The 18845-nt window shown below is 42.4% G+C and overlaps 1 protein-coding gene across 5 annotated transcripts in view; it reads left to right on the top strand.

Moving 5' to 3' along the window:
- PPP4R1 (protein phosphatase 4 regulatory subunit 1) overlaps positions 1 to 17955 on the top strand; it is a 61260-nt gene extending 43305 nt beyond the window's left edge. For all 5 annotated transcript variants that reach the window (XM_039219088.1, XM_039219086.1, XM_039219087.1 and 2 more), the window contains 9 exons: positions 4628 to 4800; positions 6122 to 6217; positions 8902 to 9087; positions 11555 to 11716; positions 12124 to 12224; positions 14943 to 15063; positions 15163 to 15297; positions 15765 to 15906; positions 16855 to 17955. In XM_039219088.1, coding sequence (XP_039075019.1) covers positions 4628 to 4800; positions 6122 to 6217; positions 8902 to 9087; positions 11555 to 11716; positions 12124 to 12224; positions 14943 to 15063; positions 15163 to 15297; positions 15765 to 15906; positions 16855 to 17018 — 1280 coding nt within the window. In that variant the 3' untranslated portion in view covers positions 17019 to 17955. The remainder of the gene's footprint in view (positions 1 to 4627; positions 4801 to 6121; positions 6218 to 8901; positions 9088 to 11554; positions 11717 to 12123; positions 12225 to 14942; positions 15064 to 15162; positions 15298 to 15764; positions 15907 to 16854) is intronic.
- The last annotated feature ends 890 nt before the right edge of the window (positions 17956 to 18845 follow it).

Here is an 18845-nt window from a genome sequence, read left to right as displayed (position 1 = left end):
TTTTGCCTCTTCCAGAATGCCACATAAATAGAAGCAAGTAATATAAGTTATTTTTGAGTCTGACCTCTGTCACTTGGTGTCACGTTTTTGAGAGTTATCCTGGTTATTCCATGTATCACTAGTTCATTCCTTTTTATTTATTTATTTTGATCATTCTTTTTACTGTGTTCTGAAACAAGGGCAAGAACAGAGGATGGAATATTTCTAATAGAATGTCCTGTTTTTTACCTCTCATGGTAGATTATCTTTTATGAAAAATAATCTTACCGCTTTACTTAGTTTGCTCACTCCTCAGTGTGGCTCCTGTCTCTGATCTATAACCATGACCTGGGATTCCGCAGTGTATGACAGCTTGGTGATACAGCAACTACTGAGGCTTTTGTTTTGTTAGAGTCTTCGTTAGAATCTTCCTGTAGTAGTTTGTCCCCATCCCTTCCACACCCCCAGATGAGGAGCAGTGAGACACAGAATTATACCTCAAACTAGGGATGTTCACAGCTGAGGGTATCCAACTTTTGATACACATTTATAGCTTTTAGCTTTAAAAATTTTACTATTCGTTTATTCAGTTGATCAAACTTCAGTAACTCCTATTTCCAGTGAATCTTATGCTCCATTTTTATGAAAAAAGATTGCTGGCCCAGCTTTTTTGGCCTGTTCTGGGAGCTCTCACTGCATGCGTTACAGACCTGCTAGGTCTCTGCCACATTGTGGCACTTAACAAGTGTCAACTGAAATATCAAATAGGCCGCATTAAAATTGTTTTCACAAATAAGCTAAAAGCGCTATTCATAGTGTGCTTTTTAAAAAGACCTGCACACGGGGCGCCTGGGTGGCTTAGTCGGTTAAGCGTCCGACTTTCGCTTAGGTCATGATCTCGCGGTTCGTGGGTTCGAGCCCCACGTCGGGCCCTGTGCTGACTGCCAGCTCGGAGCCTGAAGCCTGTTTCAGTCTGTGTCTCCCTCTCTCTCTGACCCTCCCCCGCTCACGCTGTCTCTCTCTCTCTCCTAGAAATAAATAAAACATTAAAAAAAAAAATTAAAAAAATAAAATAAAATAAAAAGACCTGCATGTACAAGTTTTAGGATATGACTTTGTGTTTCCGAAGACAGCTAATACTGTTTGCCTTAAAATAGTACTATAAATTTACAGGCTGCAGTTAAGAGATTTCAGCACAAGCACTATATTGTGATTTAATCAGTTTTCTTTCTAAATTAGCTCTTAGGCATGCTGCAGTTTAAATTTGTCCTGGTGCTCTTCCTGTCTGTAATAATGACACTTTCATAACCTGTGCAGGGATTCATTCACTCGGCCTTACTTAGTGAGCACCTACTATTGTGCCAGATACTTTCCTAAGCACTAAATATATAGCAGCCACAAACCAGACAGAAATCCCAGCGTCAGAGAGCACAGAAGGATGAGACGCTTGGTGCACACGCTGCCTGTGTGTCAGATGTTCTACAGTAAAGTATCAGTGGGCCTGTGTTGGGCATTTTCTGCTTAGGCTACAGAATGCTTGAATTTTTAATTTTATTGAAATCTGAGGACATGTTTAACTTCTGTCAGTTTCAGTAACTGTGCCTTAGTTTTCTGTAGTGTCAGAAGGTATTTTGAAGGGATATACCTTAGTTTTGGATGCTTTCTCATTTTTGATTCTTTTTTTTTTTTTTAATTTTTTTTTTTTTTATGTTTTATTTATTTCTAGGAGAGAGAGAGAGAGACAGCATGAGCAGGGGAGGGTCAGAGAGAGAGGGAGTCACAGACTGAAACAGGCTCCAGGCTCTGAGCTGGCAGTCAGCACAGAGCCCGACGCGGGGCTCGAACCTGCAAACCACGAGATCATGACCTAAGCGAAAGTCGGACGCTTAACCGACTAAGCCACCCTGGCGCCCCTCTCATTTTTGATTCTGCCTTGTGGGCATCCATTTCCTTCAGAACTGTCAGAAAATGTCCACGTATTTGAAAGGCAGACCCTTAGTCCAAAATGGGGACCCTAACTGCTGACCAGCGATTGAACTGCACATGTTGCATGTGTAATTTTTTCTTGTCAGCTGGGCTATAAAATGGTAAAACGAGGACACATGCTCAGCAGTCAGGTTTCCACGTTCCCAAGCGTCTGTGTCACCTGTTCCTTCGCCGTATCACTCGCTGTCCAGTGGGCGGTGTCGTGGGAAACAATAACAAGGCTAGGGGTTCTTCTTTTAAGGCAGCCCTTGCTGATCAGTCTTGCTACTTTAACTCTTCTTCAAAGCATGGATTTTTTTTTTTTTTTTAACTTTGTGGGCTTTTTGGTCAAAAAATTTATGTGTTTCCAGGGATCAGAATGAGATATTCTTGTCAGAAAAAGAAAGCTCTTGCTGTGTTCTAGAACAGAAACATAGCCTACATGGAAGGCCAGAGAGGGAAGTAGTGAAAGGCAAAGAAGGTGTAAGAGATCCCCTTTTCTAAAATACTTACTGAGGTAATTTGAGGTTTTTCGGTCTTTGTCTGTTGCCAAGCTGATTCAGGATTGAACTCTATTACTGAGTAGCCTTATTGATGCCAGCTTGGTTTACTGTATCTAGATTCATGGACTACAAAAGGAAAAAGTGCCCAGGCTCACAAAATACAGATTTCTACCCAATTTAGGCCCAATGGAAGAATTGAGCCATTTTTGTAGCTGTGGTAAGAAAAATCATAATGTTCCTTGCTTGAAATCAATAAGTTGTTAGGAAATGGTGACTAACCACCAGTATAATATGTGGAAGAGTTAGAGATTATAACCCTACCAGCTTCTTCAGGAAAGGAGTAAAATGCGAAGTTTCTAGGTGGTCCCTGTTTCTGAGCTTGAATCACTAGGGTCTGCATTTCTTTCATGAGGCCACGATGAAAACAGCCCCAATTCCTGGGATCTCCATCTGTATTATAAGTAAAATGGAGATCTTGATGAAGACCTGTATGTTGTGTTTTCTTAAATTTGTCGTGGTGGTGACATCCTTCTAAAATGTCAGCATTAGCCAGGCGTTAGAATCTACCTTATTCTCTGGCCCAAGAATTGAAGCAGATCAGGGTTCCTCGGGAATCAGCACTAGGCTCTGTCTTGATAATCTTTATATCAATTTTTTGAGGAAGGTAACATCACAGTGTAACTCACTTAAACTTTTTCCAGTGCACAAACATTAAAATAGAGGGGGGCACCCGGGTAGCTCTGTCAGTTAAGTGTCCAACTTTGGCTCAGGTCATGATCCCCGCGGTTTGTGCTTCGAGCATTGCCATCTGTGCTGATGGCTCAGAGCCTGGAGCCTACTTCAGACTGTGTCTCTCTCTGTCCTTCCTCTTTTCACGCTGTCTCTAGCAAATAAACAAAGAGAAGTAAGTGGTCCCTGTAGAGATAAATGACTCAGGTAAGGCATTTTCCTTAAGGCTTTCATTAATCAGTTACTTCCTGGGAAGCAGAGATAAAATGCATTAGGGCGCTCTCACATCCCCCGCCCCCATGCATTTTATGTGGGATAAAACATTTTGACCTTTATGTGTTGTACAATCTCTTTTGATACTGTTGTGATTTTGTTTTGGAACTTAGAAGATTCCAGAAGGGGGCCTAACTAAATCACTTATAAGGATTAGTAAAAATTATAGCTGGAATTCTCAAAAGAATGAGCATTACTTTTCATTTCATGAGTGACTTTTTATGATTAAACATCTTCAGTTTACTTAATTTAGCAACTAATGACCTAGTAGACTAGAACTGCATCCTGTATGTCTCTTGTATCTCTGTATGTCTCTTGAAATCTCTGATGCTGCAGCACAGTAAGAGATTGACTCAATGAGAGTACTCTGATTGCTTTTTTATAATCTTTAAGTAGAGAGGGAACATATTTTCTGACCTTTGTACTAATTAACTTTGAAGTTGATGAATTTTTATATGCTGAGCTTCCAGGTGAATTGTTACTTAAAGTAAATTCTAAGCAGCATTTTTTTGCTGAGTGTCTCATTTGTTTTGGGGGAAGGAAGAATGCCTTATTTTAGTTTTGAATCACTTTTATAAAGAAGGTGTAACTCGAAACATAGCCAGTGCTATAATTGGTCATTTTGGTTTGCTGCAAGCAAGACAGTGCTCAGTTTGGGATGTCTAAGTCACTGATTGCATGTTCAAAAGGAATTAGGGGGAAATAAACTGGAATAAGATATGACGTGTTAAAATGTAATTGCAACAAAAATCTTTGTAATTCCCATTGTTTTATGTTGGCAGGGCTTGTGTGACTGCTCTTCTGCTAAAATAGCTTAGTAAGTAAGCCTTGTCAGTTTGATTCCTGCACTACCAAAACATAGTTAACTTACACTGAAATTGACTCCTTTTAATAAACTGGAGGTACCTCCAAAACTAGATAGCCTCTCTCTCTCATACTAACGCAGAATAATGTACAGTAGTGGATAAACATTTTTAATCCCATGAAAGCATATTAGTTTTCTCCTTTTTTCTCTTGAAGGACTAATGATTTACCACAGTAGTTTTTTTTCAGCTTTTTGATGGCAGTGTCAGAAAAGTATACATTTCATTGATAACCTGTAATGCGAACGGAGGAGAAACTGGCAAGCACACTGTTTTTTTTGCCGCTCACACGCCCTTTCCGTGTTCCGCCCACAGCGCAAGTGGACGTGCTGTCCGCCGCGCTGCGCGCCTCCAGTCTGGACGCCCGCGAGGAGGCCGGCGACGCCGACAAGAGAAGTGACGGGCAGGACGCGCCGGGTGCGAATGAGCTGCCAAACTGTAAAATAAATCTCGATGCCTCCGTGCCTTTAATCAGCGATGCCGTTGAGGTAACGCACTCAGTCAAGCGTTTATCCAGTGAGAATAGTTCCGATCCGAAGTCTTTTGTTGGGGAACAGTTGTAGCTAATCACTTTCTCATCAGTACGTTCCGTTTGTTGCTGATTTCCTCAGCTGTCCCTCTTACATAAAGTAAAAGTAATTGTCACCACATCCTGTCTTTGTGACATTAGTGTCATGTTCAGTGCTTGGAAACGTAAATCCCAATCCTGTCTACACGACCATTTGAGTAGCCTCGATGTGTTAACGTAGCTCACTGCAGTGAAATAGTCTTACTGGAAACAAAGCCCTTTATCAAGAATAATTAACTCTTCCCTTTTCTTTTTGGAGAGGTGCTTTGTTTCTGATCGGACCATTTCACTGCAGCAAGCAACACAATATTCTGAGCAGAAGATCGGGACTTGAGGCCATGTTGCGGAGGGGCCAGTGGCATTATCTGGACTCTGGAGTGTGAGGGTGGGTACTGTTACTAGCATCATCTTCGCTGTGTACTTGGAGCTGTTCTGTGTGATCTTCCCTGATCTCCCCCTGCATTCCCCCCGCCAAGCCGGCATCATGTGGTATCAGTATTTCTTATCCCTTGTTTATCTAAATCAGGGATAAGGAATACACCACTGGTTGCCAGAATCAAACGGTCACAGATCAGAGCGGCTTGAGCAATAAGCTGGGGAAAGAGCGCCTACAGACACACTGGGGATGGAGAGGGTCCTTAGAGCGTTAGTGGATTTCTCTTTTGGTTTTTGTTAGGTGACATCTGGTAGATTAGAAATCTTTTATAATACCAGTGCTTCAGACTGAAACCCTGGCCACCTGTCAGCATTGGAGAGTTGAATACTGTGATATCTCTGCATTTCAGAAGGTGTTTTGTTTGTTTTGGAGGGTTTTTTTTAGAGCTGTTAAAAAAGTGTATTTGTGAAATTAGAGATAGCCAGCAATAGAAACGGTAGAAGAAAAGCTACATATGACCTCGCATGGCCTCTAAAACGTTGACTGAAAGCACCCTGTAAATACTATCTTATGAATAAGCTAATTTTAGGTATTTGAGCCATTTCAAAACTGCTGCTAAATTTACATTTTAGTGAATTTATTCTGGAATTCATTTTCATACACTTAGCAATCTATTCATATTTGATTTAAGTCAGGGGAAGCTCTTAGGAGGTCTTAGATATGTTTATAAGCTTTTAAAAGCATGAAGAATTTGTGTGTGTATGTTATCTGGCAGTCTTGAAAGGTAAGTGACTTAGTAAGATGCTTTAAGTGAAGGAAACTGACAGAAGGGACGGTTGTTGACGTAAATATTTTTTCCTAACAGAATATGGACTCTGCCCTTCACTATATTCATAATGACTCGGACTTGAGCACCAACAGCAGTTTTAGCCCTGATGAGGAGAGGAGATCTAAAGTACAAGTAAGTGACCGGTCTTTATGTGGTGTGCACCTTGTCCACTCCTGTTCTAAACCCATTTCTTACTGAATTTGGTCCTTTTTACAATGAGCTTTTAAAAAATAAAACTAGTCTATCGTACTTTTGATAAGAAGCTTCAGATAAGTAAAACACAAGCAGAAGTCTTCTCTTCTCACACCTGTGATCACATTCTTCAGAGTAAGCACGGATCACAGCTCCTTGTATATATCTTCATTAACATTTTATCAGTACAGAAACATGCATATGCACCCCCTTTTGTCAGAATCATGCCGTTGTACCTAAGTATGTCATGATTCCTCATCTGCCAGGAATTACAAGATACAGGGACACCTAGGTGTCTCAGTCGGTTGAGCGTCCGACTTCAGCTCAGGTCCTCATCTCACGGTTCATGGGTTCAAGCTCCGTGTCCGGCTCTCTGCTGACAGCTCAGAGCCTGGAGCCTGTTTCAGATTCTGTGTCTTCCTCTCTCTCTGACCCTCCCCCACTCGTGCTCTGTCTCTGTGTCTCAAAAATAATAAATAAAAAAACATTTTTTTTAAATTACAAGATAGAGCTCTATTTCAGACGAAAATATGAAAGAATGTCCCAAAGCCACATACAGTGCCATCAGTGACAAGTTACACTCCAGTTTCAGAAATTTTAAATGTGGGGAAATATGTTTATGGAATATTTGGAATATGATGGTTTGTACCTTGCACAAAGGTGTGTGTGCACGCATGTGCATGTGTTGACCTTTCCACGTGCTTGCCGCCATCACTACCCCCACCCCCACCCGCCACGGCAGCACATTGTCCGTGCCGCATGGCCTCCATCTCGCAAAGGCATCACACCTCTGTAGTTCCTTGCTTGCTGCAGGTTTAGTCCCCTGTTTTACAAGCAGTACCACACTCATCGTGATTGTGTGTGGTGTTTGCTTCTGGGACTGTAGATTTCCTAGGTCAGATGATATATGTTCTTTTTCTGCTTGTTAAAAACAAAATTGGGGGCGCCTGGGTGGCTTAGTCGGTTAAGCGTCCGACTTTTGCTTAGGTCATGATCTTGCGGTTCGTGGGTTCGAGCCCCGCGTCAGACTCTGGGCTGACTGCCAGCTCAGAGCCTGGAGCCTGTTTCAGTCTGTGACTCCCTCTCTCTCTCTGACCCTCCCCTGCTCATGCTGTCTCTCTCTCTCTCAGAAATAAATTTTAAAAAAACATTAAAAAAAAAATGGTATTCATGGCACTGTGAAACAGTCTTTTCACCACTTCTACTGTACACATATTTTCAAGTCAATAAAAACAGACGGTCTCATTCTTTCAATGAATTTATTGCAGTTTTAATTTTAATGTTTACAAAAACATTAAAAAATTTTAATGTTTAATTTTGAGAGAGAGAGACAGAATGTGAGCTGGGGAGGGGCAGAGAGAGGGAGACAGAATCAGAAGCAGGTTCCAGGCTCCAAGCTGTCAGCACAGAGGCTGACGTGGGCCTCAAACTCATAAACTACAAGACCATGACTTGAGGTGAAGTCAGACGCTTAACCGACTGATCCACCCAGGTGCCCCATTTTATTTTTAAAAAATATAAGTTTACATAGTTCAAAATTCAAAAGATACAAAGGCAGTCAGTGATAGTTCCTTCTCGGCTTTTCTCCTCTATCCACTTGGCTGCTCCCAAAGCAACCATTTATGCATTTCTTTTGTGTATTCTTCCAGAGCTGTATATGTACATGAGCAAGATTGTGTATACATTCTTCTTTTCCTCACATTTATACAGATGGTTAGATATTTATACACTTTAAACTTTTATAGATCATTGGGGCACCTGAGTAGCTCAGTCGATTAAGAGTCCCACCTTAGCTCAGGTAATGATCTCACCGTTGGTGGTTTGAGCCCTGTGTTGGGCTCTGTGCTGACAACTCAGAGCCTGGAACCTACTTCAGATTCTGTGTCTCCTTCTCTCTCTCTGTCCCTCCCCTGCTCGTACTCTTTCTCTCTCAAAAATAAATCAACATTAAAAAAAAATTTATAGATAGTTGCTCGATTTCCATTTAAAGGCAGGTGTTGTTTTTATAAAATACATGTTGGTGATAGTGCACATGAATGCATATTTTCTTACATGTACTAGGTTACATCAAACTTTATAGTCTTTGATACGTGCTGGTCTTTTAATGTGTCTTTTAAATGTAGTAATCAGTTCTAATCATCTTTTGAGCTGTTATCTGTTTTAAAGTCTTCCCATTTTCCTTCTAGATTTGCTTTTGCTTATTTACGTATTTCCCTTAGCATGTTTTTCCTACCTCATTTCAGTTAGTAGATACCTAAAACTTTGAGACTGGTTTTTTCTCTGTTAGTTGAGATGCTATGTTAAAATTCATATATTTAGGGTGCCTGGGTGGTTCATTTGGTTGAATGGCTGACTCTTGATTTCAGCTTAGGTCATGATCCCAGGGTTATGGAATCGAGCTCTGCATCAGGCTCTGCACTGAATGTGGAGTGTGCTTAAGATTCTTATTCTCTCTCTCTCCCTCTCTCCCCTTCCCTCCCTCCCTCCCTCTGCCCCTCTCCCCTGTATTCACACGCTCTTTCTCTCAAATAAAAAAATAAAAATTAATATATTTAAAAATACGTTTACCTGATTTTTGCTTACACTGCTAAAATGAATCACTGTCGTGTCTCTCTCCTCATTAGGATGTTGTGCCTCAGGCTCTGTTAGATCAGTATTTATCTATGACGGACCCCTCTCGTGCCCAGACGGTCGACACTGAGATTGCTAAGCACTGTGCGTACAGCCTTCCCGGTGTGGCCCTGACGCTCGGCAGGCAGAACTGGCACTGCCTGAGGGAGACCTATGAGACACTGGCATCAGACATGCAGGTGAGCAGGGCGGCTGAGGAATGAGCACCGTGTGCGTGGATGGAAGGCATGGTGATTTTCCCTGCAAAACCTTCAAACCTGAATTCCTGTTCATGTTCCAGCAAATACTTGGTATTGCAGGAAATGACGTGCAGAAGAGTTTAAAAGTAATACCAGAGAGGTTTCATTTTTGTATGGGCCAAGTGCCAGTTTGGAAATCCTCACATTTGACACTCCTAAGTTCCTAACTTACAAACGTGTTACTGTCTGAAGTGTATGTGTAGATTAATTCTGGACATAGTGTTATAAATGGGTTCTTCGATTTTTTTTTTTTTAAACCTTAATAGAGCTTAACACATAGTAATGTTAGCACTTCCGAGCGCTGGCCCTGGGTCAGCAGGTTGTGCAGGAATAAAGGTGAGAGAAGTTCTGTGTGTGGTGCACGTGTGTGGGTGCACATGTGCACACTTTGTCCAGACCCACCACCACCACCCTTCTTTCTGAAAGAAAACAAAATATGAAACGTTGACCTGGGTGATCTTGTCTGGATATCTGTGTATTTTTTGTGGCTCTCTTCCCAGAGTTTGTCGATGTGACTTCCCGTGCCATTAGGTCTGGTTTCTATGGTATACCAAAATTTTTTTTTTTTTTTTTTTTTTTTTTTTTACAAATAGTTTATTGTCAAATTAGTTTCTACATAACACTCAGTGCTCATCCCCAAAGTGCCCTCCTCCATGCCCATCCCCCCCTCCCCCCCACATCCATCAGTCCTCAGTTTTTGTCAGCATTCAAGAGTCTCTCATGGTTTGCCTCTCTCCCTTTCCCCCACCATTTCCGCCCTTCTTCTCCCGCTTGTTCCTCCGTCAAGTTCCTCCTAATCCTCCTATACGTGCAAACATATGATATTTGTCCTTCTCTGCCTGACTTATTTCGCTCAGCATAACACCCTCAAGGTCCATCCATGTTGCTACACATGGCCAGATTTCATTGTTTCTCATTGCCATGTAGTATTCCATGGTATAGATAAACCACATCTTCTTGATCCATTCATCTGTTGATGGACACTTAGGCTCTTTCCATGTTTTAGCTATTGTGGAGAGTGCTGCTATGAACATTGGGGTACATGTGCTCCTATGCCTCAGCATTTCTGTATCCCTTGGGTAAATTCCTAGCAGTGCTATTGCTGGGTTATAAGGGAGTTCTATTGTTAGTTTCCTGAGGAACCTCCACACTGTTTTCCAGAGGGGCTGTACCATATGGTATACCAAAATTTTGTCCCTCTTCCACAAAATCTGTTCCTTCAGTGAAATTTAATCTCTCGGTTATTAAGAAAGCAGTCTGGTTAGACTAATTTATGCTGACATATGAATAATTTTCCCTTAAATGTGTTAGTGGTTATTGCATTTTTCAAGGAATCGTGCTGTTGATTAAGCAAGGTAGGAGTTGACAGTAATCTTGAGAGAACATGGTTTAAGATCCTCCACTGACCAATGAGGTTGAGAAGCCAGGGTCCGGGTGAAGTGAATTTACCTCGTATTCACACGCTTCTTCACTAGTAGAACTGGGCAGGGGACCACAGAGGCCCAGCGTCCAGAGTGCTGCGTCCTCCACATCGGTGGTTTTCCGTCTTCAGTCCGCAGACCTTTCAGGGTTCCTGTGGCACGTGCACGTCAGGGCCCCCGGTGACTAGAAGGCCCTGGATGGTAGGGCTTCATGCCTCCTCCGTCCCCTCCGCTCGATCAGATCACCTCTGCCTTCACCTGCTTGATGTGTTGAATGTGGGTACAAAATTTTATTTCAAGAACGGGGTGTTTGGGGGTAAAACCCTTGCTGTAAACAGCTTCTCCACAAGTAGAGTGTTTTAAGCCAAGTTACAAAGTAAAACTTTTAAAATTAAGACCCCATGAAGAAAAACATGTTTTTAATGTAAATTTTCCTACGTCTTCCCATTTCTACATTTCCTTAGTTGTCAGTTCCTTAAAAGCCAGTTTGATTATTGTTTTTTAATCCAAGATCGGCTGTACAGGAATCAGAAGGGGAACAGTCAGGCGAGGATGATGGATGTGGGACACATCCATGAATCGGACATCATTCAGAGAACTACAGAGATTATGCCAGTGGTGCTTTCCAATCCTTTTTCCCTTCGTAAATGAAATGGAGAGAATACGTACTGGCTTTGAAATTTTCTCAGCCAGTTTTTTTTTTTTTTTAACATGTATGTATTTTTTTTCTTAAATAGTTTATTATCAAGTTGGTTTCCATATAACACCCAGTGCTCATCCCAACAAGTGCCCTCCCCCATGCCCATCATCTCAGCCAGTTTTTGATGCATAGTAGACATTTAAAACTGAGGATCTGTTCTTGCCATTACTTCTATTCTTTTAGTTAGAGATTGGTGATGTTCCGATGTAAGTTAGCCTTCATGTACTGAGAGTAAAATCAGTACTGTGTGCTTCACTTATGAACATGGTCATCTCTGTCTCTGCAGTGGAAGGTTCGAAGGACATTAGCCTTCTCTATCCACGAGCTGGCGGTTATTCTTGGAGATCAACTGACGGCGGCAGATCTGGTTCCGATCTTCAATGGATTTTTAAAAGACCTCGACGAAGTCAGGATAGGTGTCCTTAAACATTTGCATGATTTTCTGAAGGTAACTTTTGAATTATTCTGCATAAAAACACAGTAAAGTTCCACTGTGGTCTGAGATTTTTGATTTTCTATTCCCACCAAGATTAAGTCTCTGTATGTTCATAAGTCAGAAAATGTAGCCATGATTTGATAGATGTAATGACTTAAAAAAAGAAATAGTCCCATTCTCTTCACTTTTGCTGGTGGTCTTTCAGTTTTTAATTTTAGAATGTCCACAGCAAATCTCATTCTAAACAGTGTTACATCATGATTACAAACACTTGTACTTTTTTTCCCCAAAATTTAGAATTAAAAATACTTACAATTCAGAAGAATTAACTACATTGTTTATATCGTTTTCAAGCAGTGTGGTAAAAGTAATAATGCCTATATATTGTCTTCGTGCATATTTTTATTTTGTCCCTTCAGCTTCTTCATATTGACAAAAGAAGAGAATATCTTTATCAACTTCAGGAGTTTTTGGTGACAGACAATAGTAGAAATTGGCGCTTTCGAGCTGAACTGGCTGAGTAAGTTCTAACAATTCACTGGACTATATTTTGGAAGGATATTTACTTCGTGTTTACCTTTTCTAGATTTGAGTAGATAACAAATTTCTGTCTGGAATTCTATTCCTTTTAACATTTCTGGAAATGCAAGGTTTGCCAACAGTGAAATTTCTTAGCCTTTTTTTTTAAAGCTTGTTTTTCCTTTTTTATTCCTCATTATTGTGATAAAATACACATAACCAAATTTACCATTGGTGAAATGTAGTAGATTCAGTGTTGTGCAAACATTACCACTGTCTGGTTCTGAAACATTCCATCCTCCCAAAAGGAACACCATGCCCTTTCCTAGTCACTCCTCATCCCTCTCTGCGTTTGACTTCTAGCAACTGTTAATCTGTTATGTGTGGCTTTGCCTGTTCTGGACATTTCCTATAAGTGGAGTTTTATTACATGTGGTCTTTTGTGTCTGATTTCTCCACTTAGCATAGTGTTTTCAAGATTCATTCGTGTTGTAACATGTCAGAATGTTGTTGCTTTTTATGACTAATACTGCATTGTGTACCAGTTTTTAAAATCCATTCATCCATTGATGAACGTTTGGGTTGTTTCTACTTTTTTGGCTGATGTGACTGGTACTGCTGTGAACATTCGTATACAAGTTTTTCTGTGAATACCTATCTTCACTTATTTTGTGGTGGATTTGGTGGGTTATTTGATAATTCTATTTAATTTGTTGGGGAGCCACCAAACTGCCACAACAGTTGTATCAGTTTACAGTCCCACGAGCAATGTACAGGGTTTAGTTTTACCACATCCTCCCCAGCACTTGGTATTTGCCTTTTTTAAAGAGATTATAGCCATGATTATAGCGGGTGTGAAGCAGTGTTTCATGGTGATCTTGATTTGCATTTCCTTAAGGACGAGTGGTATTTAACACCTTTTCTGTGCTTGTTGACCATTTGTATATAATCTAAAGAAATGTCTATTCAATTCCATTGCCCATTTTTTAATTGGGTTTATCTTAGGTTGGATTAAGTTGTAGGAGTTTTTTCTATATTCCGGATTCCAGACCTCACTTGAATTTTTAAAAGCTATCTTTGCTGGGTATTGAATCAGGACTGCCAGTTTGGGTTGTTGCTTGTTGTTTTCTTCATACCTTAAAGGGATCACTCCACTGAGTTCTGGCTTGCCAGGTTCTGACAGAATAGACATAGCTCTTCTGCCATTGGTGTGGAGGGTCGGGTCCATCTGCTCAGGAGCAAGATGGGTTTGGGCTTTGTTGTCTGTGTGATTGCCTTCAGTGCATGATACGCTTTGATTCTTCTTGCCAGGGCCTGCCAGTGCCTTCTGCTGAGTGAGGGTGGGAGCTGGGATGCCAGGGGGCCTTTTCATGTGTTAGCATTCCACCCTCAGCTCTCACACGCCCCTGTGAAATGGGTGGGTCTCTTCCCTTCCCCTGGCTGTAGGCTGCTGAGAGGATGTGGTTGGCTCGTGCTGGGAAAGGGGAGAATCCCAGTTATTTGGGAAGGTCCTGTGTGCCCGGGGTTTCTCAGAATTCTGCTCCTCTCCCCGTAACATCCAGTTTCTGCCTTGTATATGTGGTCAGAGGCTCCTGCCCTTCCTCAGCAGGAGACTTGTGCCTGTTATCAGTGCAGGGTCTTAGCTCAGAAGGTTCGCTGCCCCTCTCCCTGGGATAGAGTTTGTTCTCCTCTGCCTCCAGCTGCAGTGGTTGCCTGCACCCAGGCATGGACAGGCTCTGCCGCCCTTCTGCCCTCTGTGAGCCCCTTAAGGCTCAGGCTTGGTGAAGAGAAGGGCCCAGGAGGAGAGTGCGTGGGGCTTGATGCCTGTCCCCCAACATGTGTCGGTTATTTCATGCCTGCTAAGGGGCCTCTCTCCAGTTTGCTTTTCTGATGCCCAACTGTCTCATGTGGTGTGTACCCAGGGGAGGCCAGCAAGGAACATCGCAGTGTCAGAAAATAAGAGTTGATAGTGTGCCTCTGTCTCTGAGGATTTATGTTTGTGTGTATACACAGGTACATTGGTCATTGCTACATTGTGTATATTCATGTCTCTACCTTATTCCCTGCCAACTACAAATGTAAATAATCTTAACCATAAAATCTGAAAGGCAAAAAGTCTCATTCATATCTGAGATATTTTTTCAAGGGCATTGTTGCGTCCACTCAGAGTAGCCAAATGGACACACTCGGTCTTCAGGTCTCACGAGACATAATAGGAACACTCGCCAGAGGACCTCTTCATGTCTGTTATCCCTCATAAGCCTGCCATTCCCTTCGAGGCTGCTCAGAGCCCTGACAGGTCCACACCAGGCTGCTTAATGCTGTTAGAACTTCTTATTTAGGAAACTGGTTTGTAGATGGAAGTGTCTCAGCATCTGAACACTTACTGTGGAAAGAATATGTTCCATGCCCCAGTTAAACATACTAGGAAACTATGCTTCGTGTCAGTCCCTACTTTCACAGAATTCAACATTTGTTTTCCTTACATTCTGAAGGCAGGAGCTACTTTTTGAACTTACATAGGGTTTAAATGCATTTCCAGATACCCAGAGACTGGAGATAAGTCTGTGCGTGAGAGACGACGCTGATCGCTAGTGTTTGCATGCACTTGTCTTACAGATAGTGTAGTACACATTATTCACATGACTAATGTGAACTGTTTTCATTTGTTTACTTTAAAATTTTAATTACAATTTTATTTTTATATTCATTTTTATAGACAGCTGATTTTACTTCTAGAATTATATAGTCCCAGAGATGTTTATGACTATTTACGTCCCATTGCTCTGAATCTGTGTGCAGATAAAGTTTCTTCTGTTCGTTGGATTTCCTACAAGTTGGTATGTGTTAAAATTTTTACAATTTTAGAACAGCTAACTATTTAATAAGATCTTAGAACAGAAGATATATTCCTCATTTGTCTGTGTTCACCCTCCTAGGTTAGTGAGATGGTAAAGAAGCTGCACATGGCCACGCCACCCACATTTGGAGTGGACCTTATCAATGAGCTGGTGGAAAACTTTGGTAGATGTCCCAAGTGGTCTGGTCGGCAAGCCTTTGTCTTTGTCTGCCAGGTAAGTGAAGACTCACCCATTTATATACCTCTTTCTATCTAAAAGTATCTTTCTTCTTTCACTCTTTGCCTCTCAACGCCCTCTTTCTTATGCTTAAGGAACAAACAGTTTTGCCAGGGTGCTCTTCATAGGATCGATCACCTGTTCTCTGGAGTTGGGTGTCTGCCTTGCCCATCCCATAGCCATCCACTAGAGGGTGCTCGGGGTCCATGGCCCATGGTACATGTGTGCAAGTGAATGTGACTGCATGTTCCAGGTCTCCAGGGAGCCGTTTAAAAACAGCATGTCTGCAGGGACTTAAAATTATGTCATTTTTGTTTTGGGTTCCCAGGTGCCTGGAATATTGGTTTAAAACGAAGTAACTAAAATCTGTAACACTTAAATTGTCACTAAAAGATGACGCTAGCTGGTATTATGGTTTGATAGACCAACTCGACAAATCTAAAGCAGCTGTTTCTCTTCCCCAGACTGTCATTGAGGATGATTGCCTTCCCATGGACCAGTTCGCTGTGCATCTGATGCCACATTTGCTAACCTTGGCAAATGATAGGGTTCCAAACGTTCGAGTGCTGCTTGCAAAGACATTGAGACAAACCCTACTAGAGAAAGGTGGGTGGGTAGGTGACCGCATTAGGAAAACCGGATGTGGCGGGGAGGCAGTTCGTAGGCTACATGGGTAGGTGAGCCGCTGAGCAGGAGTACTGTACGTTGATGGACCTAATCTGATAGAAGAATAGATTTGTAAGTTGTTAATGGAGGCTCTTCCTGAGAGAGGACATAGATTAGAGGATAGGGACTTTTTTGCCTTTCTGCTCTAGTTGCATTTATTTTGTAATTGCAAACTTAGTCTTTTGAAAAACTGGATAGTCACTTAAGATCATATAAAAAATGACTGCCTTTGGTCGGCCCCACCTGGTATCAGTTACTGTTGTTTGGGGCCAGAAGGCGTGTTTGTCTTTTCCCTCCTCTTCATCCATTAGACAAAAGACAAAAGCCCCCTAGTGTTTGCTTTGCTGCAAATCCTAATCTGCTCAAGATTTCGCTTGTTTTATTTATTTTAATCCCCTTAAAATACCTGATAAATATCACTTAAATGCATGAACTCAGGAATGAGGCACAGAAAGAGGTTTGTAAAAGATTTATAAGAATATGAGTAAATGAATGCTGTTTCTTTTTTCTCCTTTAGAATCCAGTTTAATTGTTTTAGGAGCAATTATAAGGAAATGGCTAGAGAAGACTGGCTTTCAGTCTGTGTGTGATTGGTGTTTTTACTAAGGAATTAATAGCTGTCACAGGTGTAATAAGTTTTAATATATCAGCTTAGCGCAGTGAAGCCATTACTCTGTTCTGAAAACAATCAAGATAAACCTTCTAATTCTCTCACGTTTGGGGAGGTTTTTTTTGTATCACAGAAATCAGTTTGGGTTACTGTTTAAAATTCAGTGTGGCTTGTGTTTATACTTGGAGAAGTTAGGGTTATGATGATGAACTTGGTACACTTGATAAAACTGAAATGTTCATTAAAACTGACTTGTAATCGGCCCTTTGCGTTTCCAGAATATTTCTTAACCTCTGCCAGCTGTCATCAGGAAGCCGTAGAACAAACCATCATGGCTCTTCAGATGGATCGTGACAGTGACGTCAAGTATTTCGCAAGCATCCACCCCGCCAGCACCAAAATCTCCGAAGACGCCATGAGCACCGCTTCCTCAACCTACTAGAAAGCTTGAACCTCGTCGTCTTCCTGCTTCCTAGGGAGCCACGGGCTGGCAAGCGCTCCGCACATGTGTGATCTGGGACAGCCTTTGGGAGGAGGAGGGACCTTCCTCGCTTGCAGACTTAATTGCAGGTGCAAGTTGCCTACACTGATACCAGGGATTTTAAGAGTCAAGAGAAAGTACAGTAAACACTATTATCTTATCTTGACTTTAAGGGAAAATAATTTCTCAGAGGATTATAATTGTCACCGAAGCCTTAAATCCTTCCGTCTTCCTGACTGAATGAAACTTGAATTGGCAGAGCATTTTCCTTATGGAAGGGATGCGATTCCCAGAGACCTGCATTGCTTTCTCCTGGTTTTATTTAAATAGGTGGAATGGCAGCCAGAAGGCGGCTGTGAGCCAGGATGCGAGAGAGACCTTCAGTATTAGCCCTGTCTCCACGCAGGCACGGACCTGTCGGCTCTGTGGCCCTCTGCCCAGTCCGCCCTAAGTGTGAATAGTTTTTGATGTGTGTAAATGGGAAAGGAGATTTTGGGGGGTTTCTCCTAAGGGCTTGATGCTAACACTAAAGTAGAATCTGATTTTAACTCTTAAATGCAGCATATTGCTGTGTACATTACAGAACGTTGGCCGAGTATCTATGTCCTGAGTTTCTTCATGCTGGTCATGACCCGAAGGAGTTTATTGGCACGTGTGCTGTATGTCAGGTGTTTTTACCTTGATCACGACCGGCTGTGAGGTGCGGCTTTCCTTCACGCGCTGCACACACCTATGACCACTCTGGGGAGTGCTGCCGTCTTTAATCATGCTGTTTACCCTGTTGTGGCACAAGTTCTCTTGTCCAAATAAAATTTATTAATGAGATCTATTTAGAGAGATATATACACTTCTGATTGTTTTCTAGGTGTCTGCAAATAAATGCAATTTGTGACCTGTAGCACTGATTTAGTACAAAGTGGGGAAACTAGATTAAAATATTTCTTTTCAGCAGCTTAGTAATTTCTTTGCCGTCCGCACCTGCCACCCGGGGCTAGGCCTTGCTCTCGGTGGCCGGCAGGGTGTCCCTGGGCCTCTGCAGCTCCCGGACGCCGAGCATGCACCGGGTGCTTAGTGCTGCAGCTCTGTTTCCAGAACATTCAGAGCCTCTGTCGTTTCTGCGAAACGGGGTAGTGACACACGCTTGTCCAAATGAGACAGCATGGGAGTGTCTGTCACCCTGAGGAGCCCAGGCTGAAAGACCCTCGGCCCGAGTGCCCGTGGGGCACGCGTGAGCTTCGGTCTCGGCGATTCAGTTGCCAGGGACTCCTCAGGGTGGCCGTAGCAGGACAGGCCCCCTTGGACCTTGGCGCGTGGATCTGGGAGTGTGGAGGCCACTTTCCGTGCAGACCGTTCCGGAGAAGCCTCGTCTCTTACTCTTGCATTATGGCCCCAGGAGTGTAAATGTGAGCGAGTTCCACTAGGACGGAGGAGGCAGGAAGTTCACGGGCAGCGTGTGACACGGGTGGGTGCCGAGGGCGGGGCTGGGGAGCACAGGAAGGTGAGGACGTGGGTGGGGCCTGGAGGGCGACCAGAGCAGAGATTGGAGGAGGGTGTGGCCTTGTAGCCAGATCTCTGGGCTGCATGTTCTCTGACACTGTTTTGATAATACACTTTGCCTCCCAGAATTTCAGGTGTATGAACTACAACTGAAATCGTACAACTGTAAACCGACTACTACAGTTAAACACTAACAGCAGCGTTTTCTTTTAAGCAGTGGCAATAACAGTATGGTTTGGGACAAAGAACTTGAACCTAGGGTAAGCTGAGAAATGCACCTGCCAATTCCTC

The sequence above is a fragment of the Hyaena hyaena genome, unplaced genomic scaffold (genome assembly GCF_003009895.1).
Source record: "Hyaena hyaena isolate Hyena2069 unplaced genomic scaffold, ASM300989v1 scaffold_786, whole genome shotgun sequence".
In the NCBI taxonomy this organism is placed as follows: domain Eukaryota; kingdom Metazoa; phylum Chordata; class Mammalia; order Carnivora; family Hyaenidae; genus Hyaena; species Hyaena hyaena.
This window is presented reverse-complemented; position numbering and strand designations above follow the sequence as displayed.